This window comes from Kryptolebias marmoratus, linkage group LG1 (assembly GCF_001649575.2).
Source record: "Kryptolebias marmoratus isolate JLee-2015 linkage group LG1, ASM164957v2, whole genome shotgun sequence".
Lineage (NCBI taxonomy): Eukaryota > Metazoa > Chordata > Actinopteri > Cyprinodontiformes > Rivulidae > Kryptolebias > Kryptolebias marmoratus.
The window spans coordinates 12,243,007-12,270,758 of NC_051430.1; the positions used below are offsets into that span (position 1 = coordinate 12,243,007).

Below are 27,752 nucleotides of genomic sequence, written 5' to 3' on the forward strand. Positions count from 1 at the left end.
AAGGTCAAACTTTACAGCTGGACCTCCCATGGGTCAAGGAATAGCCTTTTGGGGTTCAAGGTCACAAGGTCAAAGGTCAAGGTCATAGGAGCCTAAGTGCTATAACTCGGCAACCGTGTACCGTAGGAAGCTTAAACTTCACAGCTAGAGTCCCCATGGGTCAGGGATCAGCCCTAGGGATTTCAAGGTCAAAGGTCAAATGTCAAGGTCACATGGGAAAGAAGGCTCTAATTCTTCAACCGTATACAGTAGGAATGTCAAATTTCACAGGTGGACCTCCCATGAGTTAATGAATAGGCTTTTGGAGTTCAAGGTCACAAGGTCAAAGGTCAAGGTCATAGGAGCTCATGTGCTCTAACTTGGCACAGGTCACAGCTGGACACTTCATGGGTCAGGGATCAGCTCTATGGGCTTTAAGGTGACTTTTTTCAGGCTAATTTCAGCTTTTTTCTTTTTGTTGTTTCTGCTTCTTTCAGCTAATTTTGGCTTTGTTCTTCTTATTTTCAGCTACTTTCAACTAACTTCAGCTTTTTTAACTAATTTCTGCTTCTTTAAGCTTTTGTTCTTCTACCTTATGCAAATCTTCTACAAATCAGCTTCTGTTTCACTTTTTGCATCTTCATTAAACTTCAGCTGATCAGCATATCTTCAGCCGCTTTCAGCAAAATCATTCAGCAAAAAAAGCATTCACACTGCATTTTCGCAGGAAATGCAACTTCTCTAGTTACCAATTTAATTTCCCTTCGGGATTAATAAAGTATTTTTGAATTGAATTGAATATTAGTGAAAATACATCCTCTCAAAGATTAATAAACTTTAATTTCAAAAGAACACTTAACACTGGAACTGGAACACAAAATAAACAAAACAATCAAAAACAAAACAAACTCTCAGCCTCCGTTAACAAAAAATGCACTTGAATAAAAAGCTAAATACAAATAAATCAATAAATAAATGGAAATAAAACCTACATTCAACCAAAACAGTACAGATAATAAATTCTGTAAACTAAATAGTCCTTCAAAAAATAATAATCATTAGTTATATATAGAGAAGACGGGCAAAACTGCCAATTTTAGAAACAAAAGGGGCAAACTAACAAAAGCACAAATGCGACATACCGGCTCACAGAGGTTCAGCGGTTCGCCTCGGTCATTTGGTTTGAATCTGAAGTGCTCCCACACCGCTGCTGTTACGTTCAACCTTGAAACAAATATCATTTTGTTTTTGCCCCAATATCAAACAGCATTTCTTTAGCTTCCTAACTCCTCACGGGGGCCAATGCTGCAGAGGTACAAGATGCTGCGCCTCGGCTGGCTACCTGACGCGATAGGCCACGCCCCCTTACGCTCAGGACATGAGAGAGGGAGGGGTCAGTCAAGAGCACCGGAGCTGAGCCTTTTGTCCTCCAGTGTCTTCAGTAGAAAGAGACAGAGACATGAAGGAACGATAACGCGATAAATGAAACTTAGACTTCATTTTAATTCATCATGCAATTAATTAATTTAACGTTTATCGCGACAGGCCTAGTTGTGTGTGTACAATAAAAAGCGCCATTGAAAGGTGAGCGTATGCCTTCTAATGCAGAGGGATTTTATTGCTCATTAAGACTTGATAAGTTACATTTAAATGAAGTCTAATTATTACTTTGTCGGCTACGTTTTCCACAATTTCTAACATTTGTAAAATGGTGCTCATATTTGCCACCTGATTTATGAACAGCAAATTCTGCAACGTTTTCTATATTGTATATCAAGTAAGAAAAAAAACACTTATCACAAGTCAAACTCAGGTTTTTACAAGGTTAACAGAATATGAAGCAAAACATTTCATTTAATTACTACAAACTACAACTGAACAATCACAACAAGCTGGAATAATAACTTGTGCTGTAAAATAATGAAATATCAAAACAAAAACCAGGCAACACCATAATATCCACTGCAACTGGTTTAGCTGCCTCTATGACGGAGTAATTTTGGTTACAAATACAGTGACGAGGAAATGCCTGCTGTTCTGAAGGTGGATTTTTCATGTTAGACAAATCCAGGTCACATTACAGTAGTTCACGCTCTTCTTGGTGATCCAGGTGAACCCAGGTGTAATGAATTTTATATGCTACGTACCTGCACTTTGTCCTTTCCTCCATATCTCACTTGCTTTAGTGGTACAGATTGTTACAAAGTCTTTAACCCATTACACCCACTGAAGATGTCTCTCACACGTTGAGCATACAGGGCTTATATAGTCATATCATACTAGCACTACAGGGGTTACGACATTGCGTATTTACAGTACAATAATGAGCCAACAGTGACTTTGCAGTTGCCTATGTTTGTTAATCGCATCTCTCTAGACAACCACACCCGCCAAAAGCCCTACTTCGAAGAAAAAAAGAAAAATATCTCACAGGACACTGACACACAAGCCTTTCTATCCTGAGAAAATAAAATACTCACTTCAGCTGGCTATTAAAATATTTACAAAGACCATGCCTAAACCCCACATTTAACCCGAGCACCAGTTTCTCCACCCTTTCACAGTCAATATGCACCTCACTAATGAGAAACATGGATTTTAGCTTCAAAACAGCTCTTTAACTACTTTCAGTGCAAAAAATGGAAGAATGTAACCTCAAAATAAAATTCCAGTGCATCCACTGAGCACTTCTGCGTTTTTACAGAAAAACAAAACACTTTCATGTTGAAAATCTTCACATGTGGCAGCTCCCCCGGTTTCAACCCTCTTCTCCATCTGTCTTTTGCCCATCTCTCCCCCCTGCGCCTCCTCATCCCCTCTTGCTCCTAACTGGCTATTCAGCACGATCCCCTCTGCACGACGAGTACCCTCGGTGCTTTGGGCGCGTAAGCACTTTCTCCAATTGCGAATGCTTGCCAAGACACCTGTCCAGTAAACCACATGCTCAAACCCTGGCGTCAGAAAGGCGAAGCTGAATCGAAACCGTCAAAATTCATATATAAAAAAAAGGGAGAGACGTCTCTATTGCGCTCCTGTTGTGGCCACTTTTCAAACGCGTGTGCACACGATGAAAAGACGGCATGCAAACTCAATGGAGCCAAGTGAAAGGGAAGCCGAGGAATGTATGCTCAGTAGCTGAAATGTACATGCTGAGTGAGGGTCACATGCTTGGCTTAAATCTGAAAGCCAAAAATGTTTGAACTTGGCTCAAAAAAAAAAATTCCATCTGTGGCTCAAATTCCTTGTTAGATAATGAAACTGATACAGCTGCAACACCAAGGCACACACACACAGGCTACGGAGAACTACAATGTGACACTCAAACTGACTGTAGATCAGCTTCACTCCAGAGACAAGATGTCACCTAAAACTTAGATGTAAAACGTTTTGTCATTTCAGTGGTGGTGGTGGTGGTGGTGTGGGGGGGAAGAAAACCCAAGTCAGCAGGCGAGCACTGTAAGCTTTCTTCGACATCAGCAACATTTGCTTACTTTGAAAAACAGTTTGTGGGCCACACCAGACGCAGGACAAATTTGCTTCACAAGCACAGAACAGGGAGTCATTTAAAACAGATAGTAAACCAACCCCACGAAAATAGACCCGCTTATGGAAGACCTAAGGGACGGAGTGAAAATAACACATCATGAACAATGCGAAGCCTATAGCAAGCCAACAGTATGCGGAGCTATACGTTGCATAAAGTGTTCCTTGATTGGATTTGGAGAGCGTAAATGGAAAAAAACGAGACGAAACTGTCCCTTTATTTCAATTCAGCCCGATCACATGATGATCACATTAAAACAAGTAATGGCCATAAAAGACATGAAACAATTTCTTACTACCCTTCCCTTTCCCAACATAATATTACCAAAGAGCCAAACAGAAATATTGCTACTAACAATTAGCCCAGACAGGTTTTTCATATCTTGAATGCAGTAAAAAGTGGAACTGAGCTTAAATACGGCAATTTACTACAGAAACAATTGGACAAACTGTATGTCCTTGCAGTTTTTTTTTCCCCCTTTCAGAAGGAGACTTTAGTTCAGGAGTGCAGGTTATAAACAAAACCTGGCCTCTCCAGTCCAGTCCTTTAAGTGTCTCTGAGTGAGATGATGTACTTGAAATGACTCAAAACACAACCATGAACTGTAACAGACTGTGGTTTAATATAAAGAGTTGTGTGTGTATGTGTACAATAAAAAGCACCATTGAAAGGTGAGACTATGCCTTCTAATGCAGAGGGCTTTTATTGCTCATTAAGACTTGATAAGTGACATTTAAATGCTGTGTAATTATTACTTTGTCGGCTACGTCTCCTTCCACAATTTCTATCATTTGTAAAATTGTGCGCATTTTGCCACCTGATTCATGAACAGCAAATTCTGCAACATTTTCTATATTGTATATCAAGTATGAAAAAAAACCCACATCACAAGTCAAACCGGTTTTTCCAAGGTTAACAGAATATGAAGCAAAACATTTCATGTAACTACTACAAACTACAACTGAACAATCTCAACCAGCTGGATTAATACCTTGTGCTGTACAACAATAAAATATCAAGACCAAAACTGGTGAACTGGTTATTCTGAGGCGAAAGAATACTGTAAAAACATAATAATGAGTGGGCAGGAAAAAACAAAACAAAAACCAGGCAACACCATAATATCCACTGCAACTGGTTTAGCTGCCTCTATGACGGAGTAATTTTGGTTACAAATACAGTGACGAGGAAATGCCTGCTGTTCTGAAGGTGGATTTTTCATGTTAGACAAATCCAGGTCACATTACAGTAGTTCACGCTCTTCTTGGTGATCCAGGCGAATCCAGGTGTAATGAATTTTATATGCTACGTACCTGCACTTTGTCCTTTCCTCCATATCTCACTTGTTTTAGTGGTACGGATTGTTACAAAGTATTTAGCCCAACTACACCCACTGAAGATGTCTCTCACATATTGAGCATACAGGACCTATAATGCCATTCCATACTAGCGCCGCACGGGTTACGACATCGCGTACATTACAGTACGAGTCAACTTCTTCATTTTTTTTTAAACACATTTTTATTTTCAAGCATTAGGACTCGCTCGTATTCGCGACGGTGTTTCAGCGTGTACCTCAAATCCAAATAAACTGGCGACTCAATGAGCGTCGTATCAAAAACTTTAATTTAAACCATTCTGTCAGTAGGCATCGATGGGGGGGTGGTCACAGCGGAGCTAACAACGCTGGTGCTAGCTTTGCCATCACTCACTCGTATTTTAAGTTTGTAGTTCCCACTACCACCAAGTTGAACGACAACGTCGAAGTTAAACAACGTTACTTGCCTCATTTGTATCGACACACAAGGCCAAAAGAGCCGACTACCGAGCAGCACATAGGCAGCGGCTAACTAGCCACACAAGCTAACCTAGAATCGAGTTTAAAGAGAGAGGCGCCACTTAAAGAGATACTTCACACTTGTATTAGGTCACTGTTTAGTCGCGGACTCTTATATCGGACTATAAACCCCCATTGACAAGCTTATATAATTTATTAGCGCAGTTACAACGTCGAACGCGGGCGCAAACTATGTCGGCTGTCATATTAAATAGCTACGATGCTAGCTTAGCTAGCTACTGTTAGCATTTAGCCGTAGCTCTGTAACCGCTCCATACCGTTACGAGCCGAGCAGCGGCAAGCCATGGCTAAGTGCAGGGAAACGATAGCTAGCGCTCGCTCGCAGGCAAGTGACCGCGTCCCATTACTTACACTGAAATGGCACCGACGTGCCGACATTACAAACGCGTCACGGTCACCAGTCCATTGGCAAAGACGAAGTCCGCCAAACTCACCGTCTTGCAGATTAGCATTAAATGTTGTCCATTCCGCTCGGCAGTTCGCTAACACTACAGACAGGCCTCCCCCCCCCTTCTCCAGTCCAGATGTGTCAGACAGTTGCGGCTTCAGTTTTTACATCAACAGGAAGTGTTCTTTAGGCGCTTTGCATTCATTCTGCCTATGTGTTTTGCAGCAGCCCCTCCCCTTCCTTATGTCAGGGATGTATGCCGAGATATAATGTTCTTACTATATGACGTGAGGGGAGGACATGCACGCGCAGGAAAAAAAAGAAAAAAAAAAGAGGAATTGTAAAGTTACCAGTGGTTGTTTTTTTAAAGTTCTTTTGAACAGAAAGCGTCCTTGTTTAAACACTCACTGTTGTGTGCTTTCACTTTAAACCGTGGCAGTAAGCGCCTGATGTACATAACATAAAACCTACCATGACTGGGAAGAAACCTGACATTAAACTGGGCCAGCTGTTGTAAACACACACCACCCCAAATTCATCACATTCTTTTACATTTGCTTTCAAGCCGTCAGCGTTTTGTCATTCTTAAAGTGGATTTCTGTTTTATTTCTTGATTTGTTTTGGAACCCTTTCCCACTTTCTTAGCTGGATCGACAAAAAAGAACAGTTTCCCCTTGAGAGGGATGAGATGTGTTCTTGCTCTGCGTTAATTCCTTCACTGAGCTGTTATTTGGTGTCCAGTAGAAGGATTAACTGAATGATTAGGCATGTCAGTGATCCTTTGCCAAGTCTTTGCTGGATTTGTGTGTGTGTTTTAACAACATGACAGGAACTGATGGGCCGTTTAGGTCTGCTTCATGAGCTTTCATGATACACTTCTCCAGTGTTGTCACAGCTTTTAGTTACTTCTACAAAAGGCCTTTCTCTTGACGTAAACATGGAGTACAGCTTTATGCCTGTAAGAATGTTCTTCATTTTGTAAATAAAAATAAATAAATATGATAGGTAGATAGGATCAAATATATATATATATATATATATATATATATATATATGTATATGTATATGTTTTTGCTAAGTTGTCTGTTAGGCTATCTGTGGACACAAAGGTAGTTCATTCTCTTTAAAAATGTAAATAATTTATAGATAATTGTTAAGCAGTTTGAGACAAGAGAAGCAGTAAGTAAATAGTCCAGGTACAGAATTTGACACCTCCAGAAAGCACAAAAACCACCCAATAAAAGTAAGAAATCCTGGCTTCTTTTAGTGGATAGAAATACTAAGGAATGAGATGCGACTCGACACCTTTTTTTAACAACAGCAGGACCCAAAGGTTTCTGTTGCTGCCTTAATCCCACCGGGCGATACCCCAGATTATTTGCTACAAGCATCCAAAGCTCTGTTTTAGTTCGCTCGAACTGCATGGGAGGCAGTCAGCCGGCCCTACACAAAGCTCAGACTTTAACACGCCCTTACTTCAAGGTTTCCCAGCACTGTTTGATTTAAGATCAGGTGAAATCCAGTGATGAAACTGTAATAAATCCTTCACTTTTCCACTCACTCCACAGAGGGGCGCCAGAGACCAAGCTAACACACTCTTCCACCCCCAATCCTTTAAATACATCTGTCAGAAGGTTGAGACACCACCTGCTTTGTTGATTATGTCTAGATGAGCTGAAATGAAGTCAAACAGGTGACACGGTGGGTTGTCCAGTCCTCTGCTGTTCCCACTTCCTGTGCACACCATCACGACAGGCAGTGTTAGCTCATGAGGAAGTGGAGGTTGGACTGAATTTGTTCCTGTCTCCTTTATTGTGTGTTTATTTCCGTATATATTATTTTTTTTCTTGGTTGTTGTATTCTGGTCATTTTCAGAAGTAATCAAACTTACCCATACGGATCACCCTGTCAGATTTACCCATATAATTAAACAGACAGAACTCTTATTTCACCTTTTCATTATGTTTCTTTTTTTTTTTCTTTTAAACCAACCCCTAAAATCACACAAGAAAATTATAAGGACTTTCAGTCGTCACTACAGTTTCTCCCCTCTCCATTTGACAAATAAATATTAATTAAGCGGAGAAGCAAATACAGATAACCCTAACGTTTTTAACAGTTTACACTTGCAGATATGAATGATTTCCCCCCCTAATTTACATCTTGAATTGATGCAAAGTTTCAAATGTTTCCAAATTAGTTCCATAAAATAACCCATAACAGACACACATCTTAAAGCAGCAGTTATGATCGTGGCCTTTTTCAACTCAGTTTGCTCTAAATTCACTCTTTTTCGTTCTATGATTTGAGACTTGTTTTTAATTATAAACATTCCTCAAACAACACAAAAATTGACTAAATCTAGAAATTTTAAGGCTTTTGTGATAAAGAATAAGTTATTATTATTATTAGGCGGACAATAGCCGGCTTTATTGACAGTCATATTTCTGCCTTTTTTTGACTTTTATGCATTTCCCTAAAACTTTAAACAATAAGCTATAAATAAACACTACAATATATGTAGAAAATTCATGTTTATGCTTTATTGGCTTCATAACACTTCATATATTGTAATTTTCTGTCTTGATATCATATATATATATATATATGTGTGTGTGTGTGTGTGTGTGTGGTTGCTCACAGTTTATGGTCAGTAATGATCCCTAATCATTCATATACTCTGATTTTTTTACATTTCATAAATTATGCCTGCTTCCTAACAGTTTGAGGACCAGATCTTGAATATTTAGTTATATTTAAATTATTTGATCATTTGTTCACATCAAACCATCTTTCAAAGACTTAATTCAGTTCTCACCTTATCTATCCGCAGAGCCGAACCTTCACCTGAACAGAACATGTTTGTAACTGCAAACAAAACCAATTCTAACAACTTGAATACATGACAAATGTTACTAATATACAAAATAAGCAACTTGGGACCCTTTGTTGAATCATGAGAGATTCTAAACAGACGCCTCAACATGTCATTATTTCTCATTATTCACTCACACATACTTGAATCTGTCATCAAGATAATTACTAAGTTAAGTAGGCACCACTCCTTAAATGTAATTTTCCTTCTTTTGTTTTTTTTGCATTGAGAGGCGACAAGCTGTGGTGTTGAATGGCCTTTTGTTTTCTTGAAACACTCCTTTGATGCAATCCTTATTGTAACTCCAATAGATGTTTTCTTCTAATGCTCTCAGAAATTTTTTAAACTGAGGAAGACGTTAGCTGAAGAAGGCTTGCAGTTTGAAAAAGCAGACTTGTTCCCATTTTTAGTTTCATTTTATTAGAGAATATACCTGTTTGTGATGACTGTTCACACATATGAGTCAAAGGATTTGCTATATATATCTAATATGATATCGTCCGTCCGTCCGTCCATCCATCCATCCATCCATCCATCCATCCATCCATCCATCCATCCATCCATCCATCCATCCATCCATCCATTTTCTTCCACCTTCCACTTACTCGAGGTACCAGGTCCGGGAAGGGTGCCCCAACCTCCCCTTTCCAGCCCCTCCTGGGAGATCCCAAGGCGTTCCCAGGTTGTTGAGGAATATCCAGTCTTTTCCAGCGAGCTCAGGTTCTGCCCCGGGCTCTCCTCCAAGTGGGACGGGCCTGAAACAGAGTTTCAGAGGGAGGCGCTCAGGAGGCATCTTAATCAGGTGCCCGAACCACCTCAGTCGATTCTTTTTCGATGTGAAGCAGCAGCAGCAGCAGCTCTGATGGAGCGCCTCCTCACCCCTATTGTCACATCAGGATCATTACAATTAGGGGATTTTTTTTTAAAATTATTATTATTCCTAAAAACCATGTACTTCATCAACAGATCTTAGCCACACCACTGGAAAAAAACATACTATATTAAAAAGAACATGGCTTAAAATGACCATTACTAGGAACTTTTTTTTTTTTTCACTGTATTAGATTTTGGTATACGTCCTAAAAAGTATTGAATAAAGTAAATTTGGCATTATATTAACAGAAAAGCTGGAGTTACAGTGTATATTTCAAAACTATTTGTAAATGACATCATGTGGAGACTACACCGTAGGTTAAAGGGATAGTTTAGACATTTTTGAAGTGATGTTCTGTCATATAGTCATCAGTAGTTACTACTATCAGTACCAGTACAACTGATAGGTACACATGCAAAACACATACATTTGTGCTAAAAGGGTTGAGGTTTATTATAAGCTAAATAGCATTCTTTCACAACGATATGTCACTTTTGGGAAGGAGATGCTTTATATTGTAAACACTGGGCTGTTTATGAACAGTGATTGTGTGTGTGTTTTATTGGTTATAGGGTCAAGAAACCCCCCCTCTCCTGTGTTGGCTCTCTGGAGGATTTTTATCTGTTCCACCTGAAGTGAAGAGGGGTGAATGTACGCTGTGTGGCTTTCTATATTTTTTTCTTCTTCTTTTTCTTTTTTAGCGAGTGTGAGCGACAGCTTGGCAGCTCAGGTGAATATCTGACCTAATCGGCGTGCAGGTGGGTGATCAACGCCGAGCAAAGGAATCGCTTTGTCATTGCACGTGCTCCTTGTTAAACAAGTCACTGTTCTAGGCTCCACAGTGACTCGCTTCTTCTTCTCTCTTTGGGAGATTGATGCGCAACTAGAGGTGCAGCCAGAGCACGGCGATTAGAGATGGTTCTGTTGATCCACGGGAATGATCAGGGTATTGATAACATTTCAAACAGACTCATCATCAAAGGGCTTCTTGTTGAAGTTGTAATCTTTTCTGAAATGGGGCTTTGTTAGCCCTGTGTCATTTGGTTGGCCGAGAATTATTTGGCGGTAAGCTAATGGGGATGGTTTTGAATGCTGCCGTGCCCGGCATTGCAAGGGATGGTGGTGGGGGCTCCAGGTGGTGTGGCCTGGGGGCTCTGATGTGCTGCCCCCTTTTTAATCCCAGATGATATTGCAAAAATCCTCCAAACCCAAGCCTCTGTGTAAGACTGTGCAGAAGCAGAGAGCAGATTATTTGTGTAAAGATTCCATATCGTGTGTCGAACTGAAGGAATAAGGAGCTCCACTGTTTTGCGTTAAGCCTCAGACCGAAGCTTTTGTTTTGTGCGGAAGGTATATTTATATTCTTGTAAGTGCAGTCGTATACCAAGTCAGACAGTTTTCATTAGAGTTATTCATTGAGCTGCCGGCAATTGATCTGTTCTATTGATTGCAATAATCTCAAAATGTCTCACAAGGTGTGAGCTCGATCCTTAGAATATGTAACATTTGCAGATTTATTATCGCCCGCCGCTAAAGTCTGTGTGTGTGTGTGTTCGTTTGTCCGTACCGTTAAGCAAAGTATCTCATGAATCAATGAACAATTTTAATGACATTTTCAGAAAGTAGTCACTGGATTGACATCTGCTACTGGTGAAATTCAACTCAAGATGGCCGCCACAGCAAAGCAATCCTAGCAATCACAAAAATGGCTCTAACCCTGGGCAGTTTTACAGATACTGAGCAAAAACAAAATTGGTGTGTCAGTAGCTGAGACTGATCCCCAACTTATACTTTGAGTGCTAAATCAACTTTGTCTGTCTGTTAGTAAAATATCTCATGAACCCCTCAACAGATTTTAATATAACCTTCAGAAAGCAGTCATTGGGTTGACATCTACAACTGATTAACGTTTGGACGCAACTCAATTTAAGATGGCTGCCTTCAGCCAACTGACGGTAGATAACACAAATATGACTAACTCAGCTACTTTCCCAGATATTGAACTAAAGATTGGCGTGGTAGTAGCTGAGAAACGTCCCCATCACATTTTCTAAAGGCAACACACTGCATGACATCTTAGCTTACTGTTGGAGTTAACCCTGTTTGTCTGTTAGCAGAATTTCTTATGAACCACGGGATGGATTTCAGTGATATTCTCAGAAAGTAAATAATGGCTGTACATCTACAACAGATCACCTTTAGAAGGGGAACAAATTCAAGATTTGCCATCACAGCTAATTGACCGTAGCCTACAGAAAAATGGTTATATCTCAACGATTTAACAAACATTGGGCTAAAATTAAGCCTGGTAGTAGCTGACAGTCATTCACAACACATACACCAAGCACTAATAGATCATGTGAGATCATATGAGATTACAAAATGGCTGCAACTCCATCATTTCTCAACATAAGATGATCTTAGGCTTAACCTGTGGCACGAAAGACGGCGGGTGACATGCATTCCTTCCAGGAATGCCAGGCCTTTAATTGTAATATAGAAACTATTAAGCACTTATTTCAACCACTCTAACCACAATTTGTTAGTTAATGTAGAAGAAATAGGCCACTTTTTAAGCTTAGCATGAATACCACATTGTTTCCTGTGAGTGCCTAAGAGTCCCAGAATACCTGGGCTGTCATTGCCGGGGAGAACAATGGCCTCCCAGTGCTCCCGTCCAGAAATAGTCTATAGCTCACTGATGGAGAACATATTTCCCAGTAGCAGGTGTCTGAGCCAGTCAGAGCTTGATCCTCACCATGACTGTAAAAGAAAAGGGCCTGCTTGTCCAGGTGCGGGGAGGACCACTCGGGTCCTCTCAGGTTTCTCCTTGACGGAGGGGCCTGGTGTGGAACGAGAGAAATATTTGAAACCAGGAAAATGATTATTAAAACACAAATGTGAACAGCTTCAGACTGTGTAAGATTCTGCATGAACTAAAAAAAAGGATACAAACGTTGTGCCGTGCATTATGAAAATTATTATTTTTTAATGTGTCTGGTTTTTTTATATATGATATTCCTGCATTATTATCGCTCCGTGCCAAAGGCGAAAGAGTAATAATGTTTTGTTTCTTCTCTCAGGTTAACAAATTTTAATGAAACCTTCAGAAACCAATCATTGAATGCACATCTACAAATGATTAACTTTTAAAGTCACCCCTATTCAAGATGGCCACCACAGCTAACACAAAACTCAAAAACGGCTGTAACTCAGGTGACTTTACAGTGACTGTGCTCAAATTTGGCTTGGTTGAAGCTGAGAGTCATCCTCAACATGCGCTCTGAGCACTAACTGATTGCGTGAAATCTGTTTTCAAAATTTAGCCATTACCCATTGAAATCAATGTCTGTCTGTTAGCCAAATATCTCATAAGCCACAGGATGGATTTTAATGAAACTCTCAGAAAGAAATCAGTTGAGAGACATCTACAACTGATTACCTTTTCAATTCAACCCAATTCATCTTGGCTGATACATCCAACTGCCCGTAGAAAACACATAAATGGCTATAACTCAGCCAATTGTACAGAAATTCTGCTAAAACTTGGCATGGGAGTAGCTGAGCATCATTTTAAACCCATACGGTAAACACGTCACATTGTGCAATAATTTGCTTGAAACTTTGGCATTAACTGTTAGAATCAACCTTACCTGTCTGTTAGCAAAATATCTGTTGAACCACTGGAAAGATTTTGATTAAATGCTCAAAAAATAATCACTGAAAGTACATCTACAATTGATTACCTTTTGGAGTCACCCCAAGTCAACATGGCCACCACAGGTAATCAACATTATCCAACACAAAAATGTCTGTAACTCAGATAATTTTACAGATATTGAGTTAAAATTGGGTGTGGTAGTAGCTGAGACCTATCCTCAACACATAATTTGAGCGCTAATGGATCTTACAATATCTTGCAATCTGGCATGAGATTTTGCAAAACTCTATTTGCAAGGTTTGACCAAAGTGGCTCTAGCTTGGCCTTTTCTCATCATAAGATCACCTTCGTTTAAAACTCTGGCGTGAAAGATGCCGGGGGATATGCATGCCTTCTAGGAAATCAATCATTCACGCTTCGTTCACTACGAAGAAAAACAGCACAAGCTCATGAACTGATCTGACATTTCTGTATTTCAATTTGAAAATCAGCTGGACTCCAACCAAAGCTATTCAAGACAAAGCCCCAATTACTAAAAAAAAAAAAAAAAAAAAAAAAAAGTAGTTTTGCCAGTATACGCACAATAATTACTGGCATTGCAAGGATAATGAGCTCTCGGATGTGTCATATATTTGCCTGAGAAATTAAGCCAATTTGTGAAAATGGTGGCCGGGGGTTGCGGGAGTACAGAGTGGCTTGTAAAGATGAGTGATATCTGGCACAGCATGAAGAGAATGAGAGGTGTGCTGCCCGGTGCTTAGCTCAAATGAAAGCTCTGATTAGTGGAGCAAAGATCAAAATGACAGAGCTGTGGAGGCTTCAGCTGGCCCTTTGTTATTGATAAGTCTGTCATCTCTGCTCATATTGGAGCAGTAATGGCAGCTGATGATTAGGCCACTCTTGAGCTATTAACTACATTTCTTATCCTTTTACTGGGGCCCAAGAGAGCCCGCTCGAGAGACAAAGGCGTCCTTTATGAGGCTGGCTCCTTAAACGGCATCCACCTGACCTTAAAAGGCGCAACTGTTACGTCTTTCTGCCCCGGCCAAAGAAGCCGGGGACCAGATACATGTCAGAGGTTGCGGTGCGCTGTTGTTTGAAATGAAGGGGTTCTGAATGAGTAGGCTGCTGAAAGAGGGTTGCAAGGAAAATTACAGAAAATTGGCTGTTTTGTCAACATTTCATCAGAAGATTTACAGAAAGCTGACCCCGACCCTTTCTTTCCCTCATCCCACCCCCCTCCCCCCGCCCCTCTTTCACAGAACTAAGGAGATTGAGTGGGTCGGAATTGACTGACAAACAAATCTCTTCTTTATTTCTTTCTCGCTTTCTCTTTCCCCTCTCTGGAAGTGATATTTAATATGATCTCTTTTTAATGATCCTAAGTGGGTGAAATTACATATCCTCGCCGCATATTGTTGAGGCTGTTTCAGTCTGATTTCAGGGCACGCTAAGGGCATAAAAAGTAATTATCAAAAATGTTTCAATTCTCTGATGGAAAAGAAAGAGTATGTCATTCATTTAGTAATATTATACCACAGTGTGCATTGATCTAGTACATTCATTTCAAAATTCCTGTTTATATTATATATTATGACACTGTTATCGCGTGTGTTATGGGAACAATAAGCGTAAAAGTTGGCTTGCATGCGTCCTTTGTGATTGCCATCCAAAGGGTTTTCTTTCCTTCAGGTAGGAGGGTGTACATCTGAAGCGTGTGAAGAAGGGTAACTGCAAATCCAATTCGGAAAAAGTTGGAACGTTGTGCAAGATGTAAGTAAACACAGAGTGCAGTGATTTGCAAATCTAATAAACCTACATTTTATTCACAGTGGACCATAGTAAACATAACAAATGTTTAAACTAAAAAACTGTACCATTTTTAAGAAGAAATAAGATCATTTTTATTTATTTATTTATTCATTTTAAAGTTGGGACAGGAGCCATGTTTCCCACTGTCTTGCTGAAATATGTAAGGCCCTCCACCGCAAAACCATGGAAGCCCATATTGTTCTGAAAGCTGGATCTACTTTCCTACATTGATGGTGCATTTTCCAGATGTATAAGCTACCCATGCCAATTGCACTAATGCACCCCTATGCCATCAGAGAGGCAGAGTTTTGAACTGTGCACAGGCTGGATGGTCCCTCTCCTTTTTAGTATGGAGGACGTAGCGTCCATGGTTTCCCAAAAGAATTTCAAATTTTCAACGTTTTCCATTTTATTAAATGAGCTTTAGTCCAGAGAAGATGGCACTGTTTCTGGTTGGTGGTCACTTTGCCTGACAGAGCTTTAACCAACATCTGTGGACGGCGCAGTGAACTGAACAGTGAACCATGATTTGTGGAAGTGTTCCTGAGCCCATGCAGTGATGTTTATAACAGAATCAGACTTGTTTTTAATGCAGCGCTGCCTGAGGATCTGAAGATCATCAGCGTCCAATATTGACTTTTAGCCTCGTCCTTTGCTCACTGAGGTTTTTCCAGATTGTTGAAATATTTTGATGATATGCACTGTAGGTGATGTAGGTGTTCCATCGGGAACATCATTCTGAAATTGTTCCACAATATTTAGACACAACTGTTTGTTTTTTTTTACAAATTGATGAACATCTTCCTATTTTCTGTGAAATTCAGTCTTTCCTTAATGCTTTTTTAAAAAAAGAATACCCAGTCCTCTTTTTGACTTCTTGTAAATTAATCTAATTAGTTCCAAAATGCTCTTCTCCAACAGATCATTAAATGGAATTTATACTCCGTGACAAGTGAAGAAACTGACTCTCCAGCACATGGCTGCGTGACAAAAATCCCATCATTTTGTTCTCCTAGAAGCTTCGACAGCCCCTTCTCGACACAAGGTGCGAGCAGACCATTTTTTCTCAGGGGTGTGTGTCAACTATTGTGTGATTGGTCAGAACTTTGTTGTGGGTGTGTTTATGCTGAACAGCGGTCAAACTCCAATCGAGTCATTTTGCTACAACTGCTCTGCTGACGAGCAGCTGGCCGAGGCTGTTGGAGAATACAGCCATCTTTGCAACAGCTCCAGCGAAACTTTTAAACTTATAAAGATAGTCAAATTGCTAAAAAAACTTGGGGAGAGAGAAAACACAGTTACTGTGCACGGAGGAGATCGCACTGGCCGGGAGGAAGTACGTCTCAAACGGCAGCATAGTGCCGCAAACTGATTTCTTCACTTCTCTCTGAGTGTAAATCAGCCTTTAATTGCACCACTTACTTTTCCAGCCTTTTGTTGCGGCTGAGCCAACTTTCTTGAGATCAAATTCCAAATTACCTCACATTTCCTAAAAATGGTACCATTTCTTGGTGCCATTTGATATGTTTTAGTGAACAAACTGTGGGTTTATGAGATTTGCAAACCATTGCATTCTGCTTTTAATTTACATTTTACACAACACCGTAAGTTTTTTTTTTGATATTGGGGTTGTCATTTAAAAACAAAGAAAAGGCAAAAGATCCAATTTTATCAAGAATAACTACAAAATGATCTGGTGGTAAAATGTAAAAATTACAATTTTGATTCTCTGTTTGATTTTACTCGTCCACATGATTGCATGCAACTCTGTCTTTGTATTTCCATCTTCAGTGCTTTGGTACTGACCTCAGCTCGGTCTGCTTGCTGTCTTTAGTATTCCCCTACAAAGGCCAACAGGATTCCAAGGCTTGTTGATTTAGCCCCCAGTGGCCGGACGCAAAGCATCTTTCATTAACGTCTAAAACCTCAGGAATGAGATACTGGCCTCAAGATAAGATCTGGTAATGCAGTAACATGGAATTATGGAAGAAGAAAATTGCCATTTTGTATATAAGCACCTGTGATCTCCCATGAAAGCCCACTGTTCCCCTGGCTTGGGTCGGTCCCAGGAGGGAGGAGAGAGTCCCGGAACACAATCCATCCTGCAGAGAAAGGATTTTCAGGCTGGAGGGCCGGAGCAAAACAAGGTGCCGGGGGCTCAGCTCCGAGTGCCAGACAGCAATCTTGTGTGCCTGTCGGAGAATCTCCTGTCCTGAGAGAGCTGACCCCGCCTGGTCACGCTTCGTGACTCTTTTTCATCGCCCGTCGCTAAAAGCGCAGGTGGGCGATAATGTTTGCGTGTCTGTCTGTTAGCAAAAATATCTTGTGAACCACTGGACAGGTTTGAATGAAACTGTCAGAAAGTGAGAGCAGGGGTGGCCAACCCCGATCCTCGAGGACCACTAACCTGCATGTGGTACTTGGTTCCCTGCTCCAACACACCTGATTTGAATCAACAGGCGTCTGCAGAACATGAAGAGGTAATTTCACCACTGAATCAGGTGTGTTGGAGCAGGGAAACGAGTCAAAAATGCAGGATGTTTTTTGTTTTTAACCCCTTTTTTTGTTAGCCCTTGAGGACCCCCTGATTTAGAGTCAGTTCAGTTCACAATACCTAATACAACTAATAGACATCAGCCAACACAAAAGAGCTATAACTCAACTGAGCTTAAATGGAATGTGGTAGTAGCTGAACGTCATTCCTAACACATACTCTTAGTGCATAATATTAATTTCAGGGTTTGCCAAAACGCCTACAACTCAACTTTCTCAACACAATACAGCCTGATTTGAAAAGCTGCAGGTGAAATACATTCCTTCAAGTAATGCAAGGCCTTTAGGGTCAATTCAAAAAAACTTTTAGGAAACTCTAATAATGTTGTCACCCGGTTTAAATGTCAGAGTAGGCAAAGCAGAGGCTACTTGTGTTGTCACGTTTGGACATAAGCTTTTTAAATATTTTGTTTCTTTTTGTCTTTAGTTATTTGGTTTTTATCTGAATCTGTCAGAATAAAGTAACATTTTAACATTTAGGAAAATTTGCATCCTCTTTCTTTTGTTTTTTTGAAACTGAGGTTAGGAACTGTTGAAATGCCAGGAAGAATGCAGGTGTTGTGCTCGCAGCAAAGGGTCTCGGGAAAAAGAAAGAGAAAAGCACCATCAGATACCAACTGTAAGGCTTCGTCATTGAGGAGTCACAGGCAGTGCTGTTCACGATCCAAGAGATAAAGTTTCACCTATCCTCCTTTCAGTTTTGGAGTTATGTATTCATTTGCATGTTATTTTACTAAATAACGTTCTCATGGGAAGCTACAAGCAGCGCATCTCCTCATTCCTGAAAACGAATAATCCAAGTTTTCCAAGATGTTCCAGCACAGCAGCAACCATAACAATGAATGGCTATTGTTATACTATAAAAACAAATCTAAGTGGTAGATAATGAGTGTTCAGTGTAAGATGAATCAACTGGGAAGAAAAACCTGGAGGGAGGGAAGAGAAAAGTCTTATTGTGGCAGAACTGATGCGCTTTGTCTCTTCTGTATAGTTTCTTCATCACCTCTTTAAATTTTAAAGCATTTGGCACACAGCCTGTGGCGAAGTTCTCTTGAGGAAGCACTGTAGCAATCAGGGTCAATGGTGCCATAAATCTTCCACTGTCCACTTTGGAATCCAACAAGGACACTTGAGATATGCATATCTCATGGAACGTTCACGCCGGCGTGTTTTGAATCTCCAAGTCGAATGGATGTTACATGAGGGAAGGGTTGCCGGTTTTTAACAAGTGTGGTGTTTATCAGCAGGGGACACGTTCCGGCGAATGAGCTTTATTTTGTGATCTGCCGTGATGCAAAAGAATAAAAAAGGCACCTGAGTTCTGCCTCGCCCTGGGGTTTGAACAACCTGAAGGAGAGACCCGAAGGCAGGAAGTTCCATCATTTATTCCAAATCCATACAAATAAGTGATCCAAATTTGCATCTTCAATGCTTTTAGGGGTCTAGATGTTTGATGAAAGGAACTGAAGTGAAATTGTGCCTGTTGATAAAGTAAAACAGTCACTCTGCACTAAAACTGAAAAGGTAAAAAACTCTTGAACATATAGATTGTAAATGCTTGCAGAGAGGGGTATAAGTTCAAGACAATATTTGTAGGCTAGGAGGCTGACAGTAATTCAATTAGATAGGAATCCTCACCCGTTCACTGGGTCAAACTTATCCACATTCATCAGCAAAGACCGGAGACATATAAGCTGCTGGTTTCCTGCTGGGGCTGCTCCACCGGACTGACTCTGCACTGTGACTAGACTTTGCAGGCAAACCTTTATTAATACAACTTGCACTGAATTAAAAATGTTTCTGAATCAAAACTCTTAGGCAAAAAAAAAAGTTCAACATTAGTTTTATTTGAGTCAAATATCAAACAAAGTAACTGATACAGATGAAGGCTTGATGTGATTTATACTACAGTTGGTTAACTTGTCTTGGCAAGTATATATCTATAATATACTTTTAATGTGATGTACTTTTCCTTATAAACAGAAAATATACACAATAATACACATTTCCGTGAATGTTCAAGAAGCAAATGTTATTTGGTTTTAATGAAATTGTGAAATTGCAAATGATTAATACAAATACTAATATTATACATAAATATTGTATTGTATGTGTACATGCATGCCTTCAGATTCAAAAGTCTTGCTTACTTTGTCATTTTACGCCCTGTTAAATTCTTCTTCCTGCCCGGCATGTTGTCTCATCGTCTTGTTATTTTTAAAGCAGGGATGAAAACTTGCCCATCAAGACTTTAGCTTGTTGGGCTTGAAGTAGTGCGGCTCCTCCTTTATGTTTCAGAAAGCGATTAAAGCCCCCCCCTCTCTCTCTCTCCCGTATGCAACGGTAACAACGAGAAGATGAAGATAGCGGCTTCCGCGGCTTCCACAGTGAGCCGTGTCCTCACGGTGACCCTCGGAGTGCCGGAATAAGGATGTGGCTGTCGTCTGGACACTTTTCACCCCAGGAGATGTCTGCAGAAAGTAATTACTCCAACCAGGATGCTCTCAGCTTGGCTTCAAGCAAATGAACTTTTGTCTGGAAAAAGAAGCATGCAGGCTCTGAAGATAACTCAGTTTGGGGGAGTGTGACTATTACAAGTTTAATATATATATATATATATATATATATATATATATATATATATATATAAATTAGGAGAAATAAAAGAATTGCAGTTACCTGAATAACATTTGTTCAGCCTCCCTGCTGCAGGAACAGGTGGATTTTTAAGAACTGAACACAAACACCCAGAGACGAGAGGAGCCTGACTTTTAGATGAAGTGTGGGATTAGGACAGAGGTGAAAGCCACCTAGTGAGGACCCTAGTGACAGCAGATGGATGGAGATGGTTCAAACTCCTATGGAATTCACAGTTATTGGTTGATTTAGGGGGTGAAGAGGGTTGCTATGAGAGCACCGGAGCGTCCTCTGAGGAATTTTGGTCCATGTGAACTTCACATCAAGCTGTCATGACTGAGTGGCGTTTGCCACAGAGACAGTTATAGTGTTGAAAAAAATCAAAAAGGATCCACGAAAACAAATCGATGGCATTACCTTTGTATTTTAAGCGCTTATCAAATCATTTTTCGTGTGTAAGAGAAAATCCAGGACCCCACCAGTCAAATCGCAGCGTTTTGTTTTAAAAGCAAATGGATTTATTTCGAATGGCAGCTTGCGCTTGGGATTTTCTTGCGTGCGTGCATGTTTCATGTGTCTCTGTTGTGCGTGTGCAGGAATGTGCCTTTCGCTGTTTCTTATCCCACTGCTGGGTTTAGCTGCGGTGGTCTCGCAGCACCCAGTCTCTCGTCTCTTTACAGACACGCTGACTCGGCCGGCCCGGGCTCAGGTATCTCCTCTAACCTCCCCTTTGTCCTGCTGTAAAATAGGCCCTTTTGTCTGCTGTTTTCTGCAGGTCATTGTGAGAAGCGCTTCTTAGTGTCAGCTTTAATTCACGCTGTAACCCTAGCCGGGATGCCTCCCAACTATATCCATGCTGCTGGCTGCCTTTGCATTCGGCTGCTCCTCGGAGAGCTGAGGCTGCATTACTTCTCCTCGACCCTCCTCCCCATAACTGCACCCAGGGGACAGCTTACAAACTTTGTTGCTTAAATATTTAAATGGCCGTTTAATTGACACTCTTCAGACCTCACCTCTGGAGCCCAACCAGATGAATGCTGCTCTGTGGACATACGAGAAAACACCATGTTGTTGTTTTACAGTCACTGTCTCCTGAGAAGTAGAGATTAGACAAATCAGAATTTCTCTCTAGCCATAAATGTCAGTCCAGTGCTTTTAATTCTTTGTTTTGCATATAAAAGTTAGGAAATTTGTGTTTGGTCGATTATTTCTTTAGGGCTCTCTAGAAACAATGCTTCTTGGCAATTAGGTGCCTGGTCGGCACTTGATTGTCAGCGTGGACACAGTGGGTTTGACTGATCTGTATAGCACCCAAGCCATAAATCAACTTCGACTTTTTGTTCTGCTTAACCAAGTTGCAGCGTTATTTGTAGTGAACCCTAGTACCATCTCAAAATTGAAGGCCAAGTTCCGTATAACAAGAAATGTCAGACATAGGCCAAGACAAGATTCTGCATCTAGTGGCAATCTTATATATTCACAGTCTGGGACTGAACTCTGTCCTTAAAGATGACTTCTGTCCCCACAGAGACAGACATCATCAGAGACTACCTCCAGCATTTGGGAGTAGAGAAGATGGAATGGCCTGCCTGCAGTCGTGACCACGATCCTATTGAACACCTGTGGGATCAGATTGGGTGTGCTGTTTGTTCCAGAGTGACCAACACAACCACTTTGACTAACTTGCAACAAATGCTAAATGGACTGTACTTATATAGTGCCTTTCTAGCCAGCCTACTCAAAGCGCTTCACACCACAATCTGTGCCCTCATTTACCCAACCACATACACATTTATACAACACTGAAGCTCTACAAAGCTAATCTGACTAAACCATTTTATGGAGACCAATCAGTGCTTTAAACTCCATTCTTACACCTATGGGGCACACATCGGAGGCAGTGAGGGGGGTTCAGTGTCTTGCCCAGGGACACTTCCACATGTGACTCCTCCCAGGAATCAAGCCTCCAACTCTCTCATCGGAAGACGAGAGCTCTAACCACTGAGCCACAGCCGCCCAGTGCAATGCTGGTTGAAGAATGAGACGGCGTCCCACAGCGGTGTGTGACCAAGCTGGTGAGCAGCATGAGGAGGAGGTGTCAGGCTGTTATGGCTGTGTATGGTTCTTCCACATGCTACTGAGGGCCTCTGTTTTTTGAATGGATAAATTGGTAAATAGCCAATATGTCTTGTTTCTTCATACTTCAATCGTTCAATCCAAGAAATGATGGCAAACAAGAGTCAGTAGCAGAATAAGCTGTTTGGCAGAGAAGACTTGGCAAGTTTTTCACGAGCACAACCCACATCCTTAACTCAGCTGCTCAACCCCGCACATGCATTTTCTTAACAAATGTGGCACCATTTAGGAGTAATAAACAGGCTTTCCAACAGCATACAATTTACTGCCAAGAAGCATTACAACAACAATATAACCAACCAAGCACAAACTTCCTTACGTTTTGTGATAAGTTTAAATAGATGGATTGATGCCTTAAAAAAGAAAAAAGACAAACAACGCTGCTTTTTTAACCTTTTACCTCGGAATGAACTGGAGTGAAAAACAGAGAGGCCAAATAAAAGTAACCACAGTCCAAATTGCAACCGCAAAGCCATGTGATGGGAACTGTCCAGAGGAGGATGTAAAATAGAGTATAGCAATGAAGGAAATGCACCAAGAAACAACACTGGTATTTTTCTCTTTGGAGCTTAACCTTAAGATCCCAGCTGGGGAGAAACAGCCTCAGGCTTTGTCTGCCTGTCTACCCTTGAAGAGGAGAAGAAACAACAGGAGAAAAGAAAGGAGGGGGAAAAAAGAGGCTTATGTTAAAACAGCAAACATCATAACCTGATATCAACACTCAGCTGGGGTTTGCTTTGCTTCTGGAGTCTGTGCTTTTCTCTCCTGGGAGGGTGCAATCTATAAGGGCTTCCTCTAACTATCTGCAGGGCTAAAAATAAATCTTGCATTCAGAATGTCGGTGAAATGAGTTTAAGAAGTGTTCCTGTGGAAAATGTAGTTATTTTGATATGAAAAGAATGGATGACTCACTTGATTTAAGTCAAGCATTTTTTGTTTTCAGGGAAAGGAGAAACTTGAGATGGAATATTTCACATTAAAACTGTCATGTTTAAAATGACTTGTTGAAATTAATCATTCATCCTTTTTTCAAGTTTGGTTTTTGTTCAGGGTCACGAGGAGCTGGTGCTTTCCAATGATCAATGGCGGGGACAGGTCACCAGTCCATCACAGGACCACATAAAGTCTAGGGCTGTAATGATTATTCACTCAGCTACTCTATTTTTCTTTTTTTGGATTAGTCAATTAGTCAACAATTATTTTAATCCATCTTTGCTTCTGGGTCCAGCGTTTTACCCCACCTGCTCCAGTCTGCCCGTCTGCTGTCCTCCTGATGATTCGGCTTGAACATAGCATAACATTCCACAACAAAATAAAGTAATGACCTGCGAGACATATGAATTTAAAACTAATTAAATGTCCATGCATTGTCATTTTACTTTAAATCACCATTCAAAGAAAGAAAGAAATACATTAAACAAAGAAAAGTACAAATAAGTAACCAAAAATGGCCACTGCGTTAGTCTGGAAGTCCAAAAAAATCCCTATAGGCCTTCAAATTAAACAAAATAACAAAACTATAACAATATTCAATTTTAAAAAGGATTCAGTTTGTGAATTCACAGTTGCAGTGCAGTACTGCATTATAGAAAATAAACCATTTAAATGACTAAATATCTTACAAATTAACTACTTATGTTAGGAGGTTTTTAGATGAACTCTAATTTTGTGCAAGAAAAAGAAAATCTTTAAGACTGCACAGTTGCTAATCATTTACACAAATTGCTCCTAAGATGTTTGCAAATGTTACTGAAAGGATGTTTAGTTAACAATCATCCATGGGAACTTGTTAAAGCTAATATAAATGTTGTTGTACAAAGATGAACATTAAAATGGGGCAGCCTAACACACCAGCTTTATTTGCTAAAAGTCACCTGTCTAAAGTTGGAGTCAAAGCTCAGGGTGCTTGGTTTCATAGTGATGTTACTATGGAAAGCAAGCTCTGTTTTACATAATCTGCATGAAACTTTTCCTTGTTTTGAGTAAAATGCTCACACACTTCTGAAAGTCTCTGTCTTTGTTCATTTTTTTCTGCTTCTCCCCCTTTGTAACCCCATTGCCCTGCTGTTACTCTCCTCTGTGTTCTTCTTTGTTTACGTGACTGTGAGCAGTCTGAGCAAACAATAGACAAGATACTGCCCCCAGATTTTCTGGTGGTGCACTGCAGTTACAGACAGTTACGGAGCTGCTGATTCGGGGTTCTGTACGTAACGTGTCACCAATAATGGCCAGCATCAACAATCCTTGTTGACTGTGTCGACCAATCGTCGCAGCCCTAACAGAGATGAAGAACCGTGCGTTCATACACTCACTCCTTTTGGGCCAATTTAGCAATACTAATAAACCTAACATGCATATTTTTGGAGCGTCGAGGGAAGCCAGAGAAAACCTACGCATTCATTGAGAAAACATGCAAACTCCACACAGAAAGGCCCCAGCTGAGTTCTGAACTTGGAGCGTTCTTGCTGCGAGGAAACTGTGCTAACCAACGGCACCGTCATGCAGCCAAAAATAATCAGTTCAATCGAACTTTTGCTTTTACAGTAAATATTATTGACGCACATGTATTTTGCAAAGAGCTTTTTGGCACAGACAGGGACAGAAAGCAATGAATTAGTTTTTTTGTTAGCTAAGTTGGTTCATCTTTATCATTACAGTATAATTATATGAACTGACAGTTTTTATGGCTAAAATACCTCAATGTAAAGCTGAATGTCTGTTTGCCACTAATTACAGAATCAATCTTAAACTAATTTGAGTTAGCTGTTATCAACGAATGTCACTCACTTATTGTTTGATCTCCATAATCTTCAAAGATCCACACTTTTACCATTAAAGATGCACAATTTTATAAATGTCAAACAGAACAGTTATTTGAAAAAAAGTGGCCAAGAAACATCACTTTAGCCAACACAAAATTGCAATAACTCCCAATACCTCAGTTTTAAAGATATTAATCTAAATTTTAGTGTGATAGTTAGATCTTGGTTTAAGTCTTTGGCATCCAATACAATGTTTGAAAAGTTTTCCTTAATAAGATGAAGTATATTGTGTCACCACACTGACTTCAGAGTTTGTAAGATATGTAATGACATGACTTGATGCAGCTTGCTGAAAATGTGAAGACTTTTTGCTGTCACCTTTCTCAGACGCAACATGATTCACAGCCAAATGAAACATCCTTTCACACCTTAAGTGTCAGGAACTAAATATAAAAGACAACATTTGTGGCAGAGGTGGCAGATTTAGCTGCAAACTGTATTCAATCAGTGCAGCGCGGAGTTTCACTCTGACAAGCCACCATTCGGGATCGCTGTCGTTCGGAACGGAGCGCAGGTTTGTGGGAGCTCGTCTCGGCCCAGTTCCTCTGCTCAGCTCACATTCTCCGGGTGAACCCTTGTCCTCTGGGTCAGTTGGGCGGCACGGTCTCATGTCTCAAGTCCTCACAGTTCACTGGGCCCTTTAAAGTGAGCACACCCACCAGGGGCCCTCAGGACCACAAAAACTACAAACACTGGGCTGTCCGGGCCTCCCATCTGAGACACGCAGATGCACACTTGCATGCACGCATGCACACTCACACACCAACTGTTAACTGCCCATTTATCTTTGATACAAAGGAGAGGCAAAATGCAAAAACAAAGATATTATCTGTGCCAAAGATTCTTGCGGGGGCCTATAATTTTGCCCCATGCAGCTGCAAGCATGACGTACGGAGAATATTGGCAACATTCTTTTTTTTTTTTTTTCATTTTTAGAGAAGAGATACAGATCCTGAGATGGTTATGGGAGAGCAATGTCAGAGACGGGATCAGTTTTCAGACATGGCACACTCCGGTGAGCATACGCACCGAGATCAAAGCGACCCCTTTTGCCTACCGCAGTGCATCCCCAACAGATCTGACAAAGTGCCCCCATTGTGCGACCCCGACCCATTACTGATAATGGATCGCCTCCAGAACCGCCCCCTCGAAGGCCAAACTGGTTCTGCACACAGAGCTGCAGTCTGGGCCTCGAGGAGGGCTGCTGCGTGTAGATGAACACACATGATATGACATGTCAGCTTTCATTCAGAGTGACAGCCTCCTTGGGCGTCAGCATCGCCCTTAAAGAATGTCCTTATCTTCACAACAAACCTTCACGTATTTATGTTATTCTTTGGTTATAGAATTTGTGGATTCGTTTGAAGACTGTAATGAAAGTGTTGAACTTCAGAGAAAAAACGAGGACTTGTAAACTCTTTTCTTGTTGTTTGACATATTCATATTTTTGTTCTGCTGAAACTGCAATACAAAGGATTTACATAGGAGCCATATCTTTCATGAGCAACTAAAACATCTGTGAGCATTCAGTGCTCTAACTTTTTCTTTATTCTACTGAACTAGATTAGTCTCTAAAATGTCCCAGTGTGCCATTACGGTGTTTGTTTTGCCCCAAATTCGAACGAAAATGCCACACAGTAGAACTATGATAATAATTACACATCTGTCTCGCAGTGTTACCTGTCTCCGTGTGCAAAATATTCAAATAATCTTTCACTTTTTGTTTGTGTCCTGACAAATAGGCGAGCACGCACACGCAAACAGTTACGCAAAGACATTGCCGTCTTTCTTTTTTGCCAGGTCCACAGCCCCGGGCGTGTTCACAGTTCCACCCCCCTTACACATAATTACCTTGGTGATCAAGGTTAGAGCAGTAGTGAAGCACACTAACCCTTTAACCTTCCGTGAACTCTCCCATTAGTGCACCTTGGAAGCTGATGCCTGGTGTCAAACACTGTCGCCTGCTACAAGCCATTGAATTAGTCTTGGCATGAATCTCCGAGACAGGTCTGAAGGGTCGCCTGTGCCTCTGCGTGACTCAGACGTCGTGGCAGAGACAGCGATGCCACGAGGGGGTCAAAAATGCAGTTATCAAACACACACCCCCCTCCCCTCCGCTTTTTTTTTTTTTTTTTTTTGTAGAACCCCCTGCTTGGGCCTACAGAAAGAGGACAGACTCCCACAGCACACCCTGCCAGTCTGCTGGCCCCGAGGGCTCCTCCAGAAGAGCTCAGGAATTCGAAATAGGGATCCGACGAGGTCTGCAGCCGGGAGGAGAATTTCCACCATCCTTCGCTTTTGGCTCTCTAATTGTCTCGCGCTGGCATCCCAGTGTTCCCCGTCTGGCTCCGCTGTCAGGCCCGCTCAGTGTTTAGATATTGGTTTTGCTCAAGGGCAAGGGTCAGCTGGGCTGTGACATCTGAGTTTGACGGGAAATGAATTGTAAACAGTGATCCCGATGAAGGTGAAAATTTAAACTCGGCCTGACTCCGACAGAAAAACAGAGAGGGTGAAGCGAGTCTTTGTTATTAGCGAGTATGCTAATCAGAGTGAAATCATCCCAGCAGTTATTAAAAGATAATCTTTACAGTGAATATACGGTCTTTGACGTCA

General features: G+C 40.9%; 1 protein-coding gene and 1 long non-coding RNA gene across 6 annotated transcripts in view; one reads left to right on the forward strand and one right to left on the reverse strand.

Moving 5' to 3' along the window:
• Positions 1–5,991, reverse strand: part of zbtb34 (zinc finger and BTB domain containing 34) — a 17,309-nt gene extending 11,318 nt beyond the window's left edge. Inside the window, exon 1 of one of the 5 annotated variants that reach the window (XM_017417290.3) lies at positions 5,733–5,991. In XM_017417290.3, coding sequence (XP_017272779.1) covers positions 5,733–5,759 — 27 coding nt within the window. In that variant the 5' untranslated portion in view covers positions 5,760–5,991. Of the gene's footprint in view, positions 1–1,121; positions 1,494–2,126; positions 2,762–4,836; positions 5,579–5,732 lie in introns of those variants that run through there. The other 4 variants (XM_017417291.3, XM_037975730.1, XM_037975728.1 and 1 more) reach the window with 4 other exon arrangements.
• An 8,758-nt stretch (positions 5,992–14,749) lies between these two features.
• Positions 14,750–20,072, forward strand: LOC119617416. The gene is made up of 3 exons (XR_005233662.1): positions 14,750–14,952; positions 15,913–16,036; positions 16,826–20,072. It is a non-coding gene; the product is annotated as an uncharacterized LOC119617416 (long non-coding RNA).
• The last annotated feature ends 7,680 nt before the right edge of the window (positions 20,073–27,752 follow it).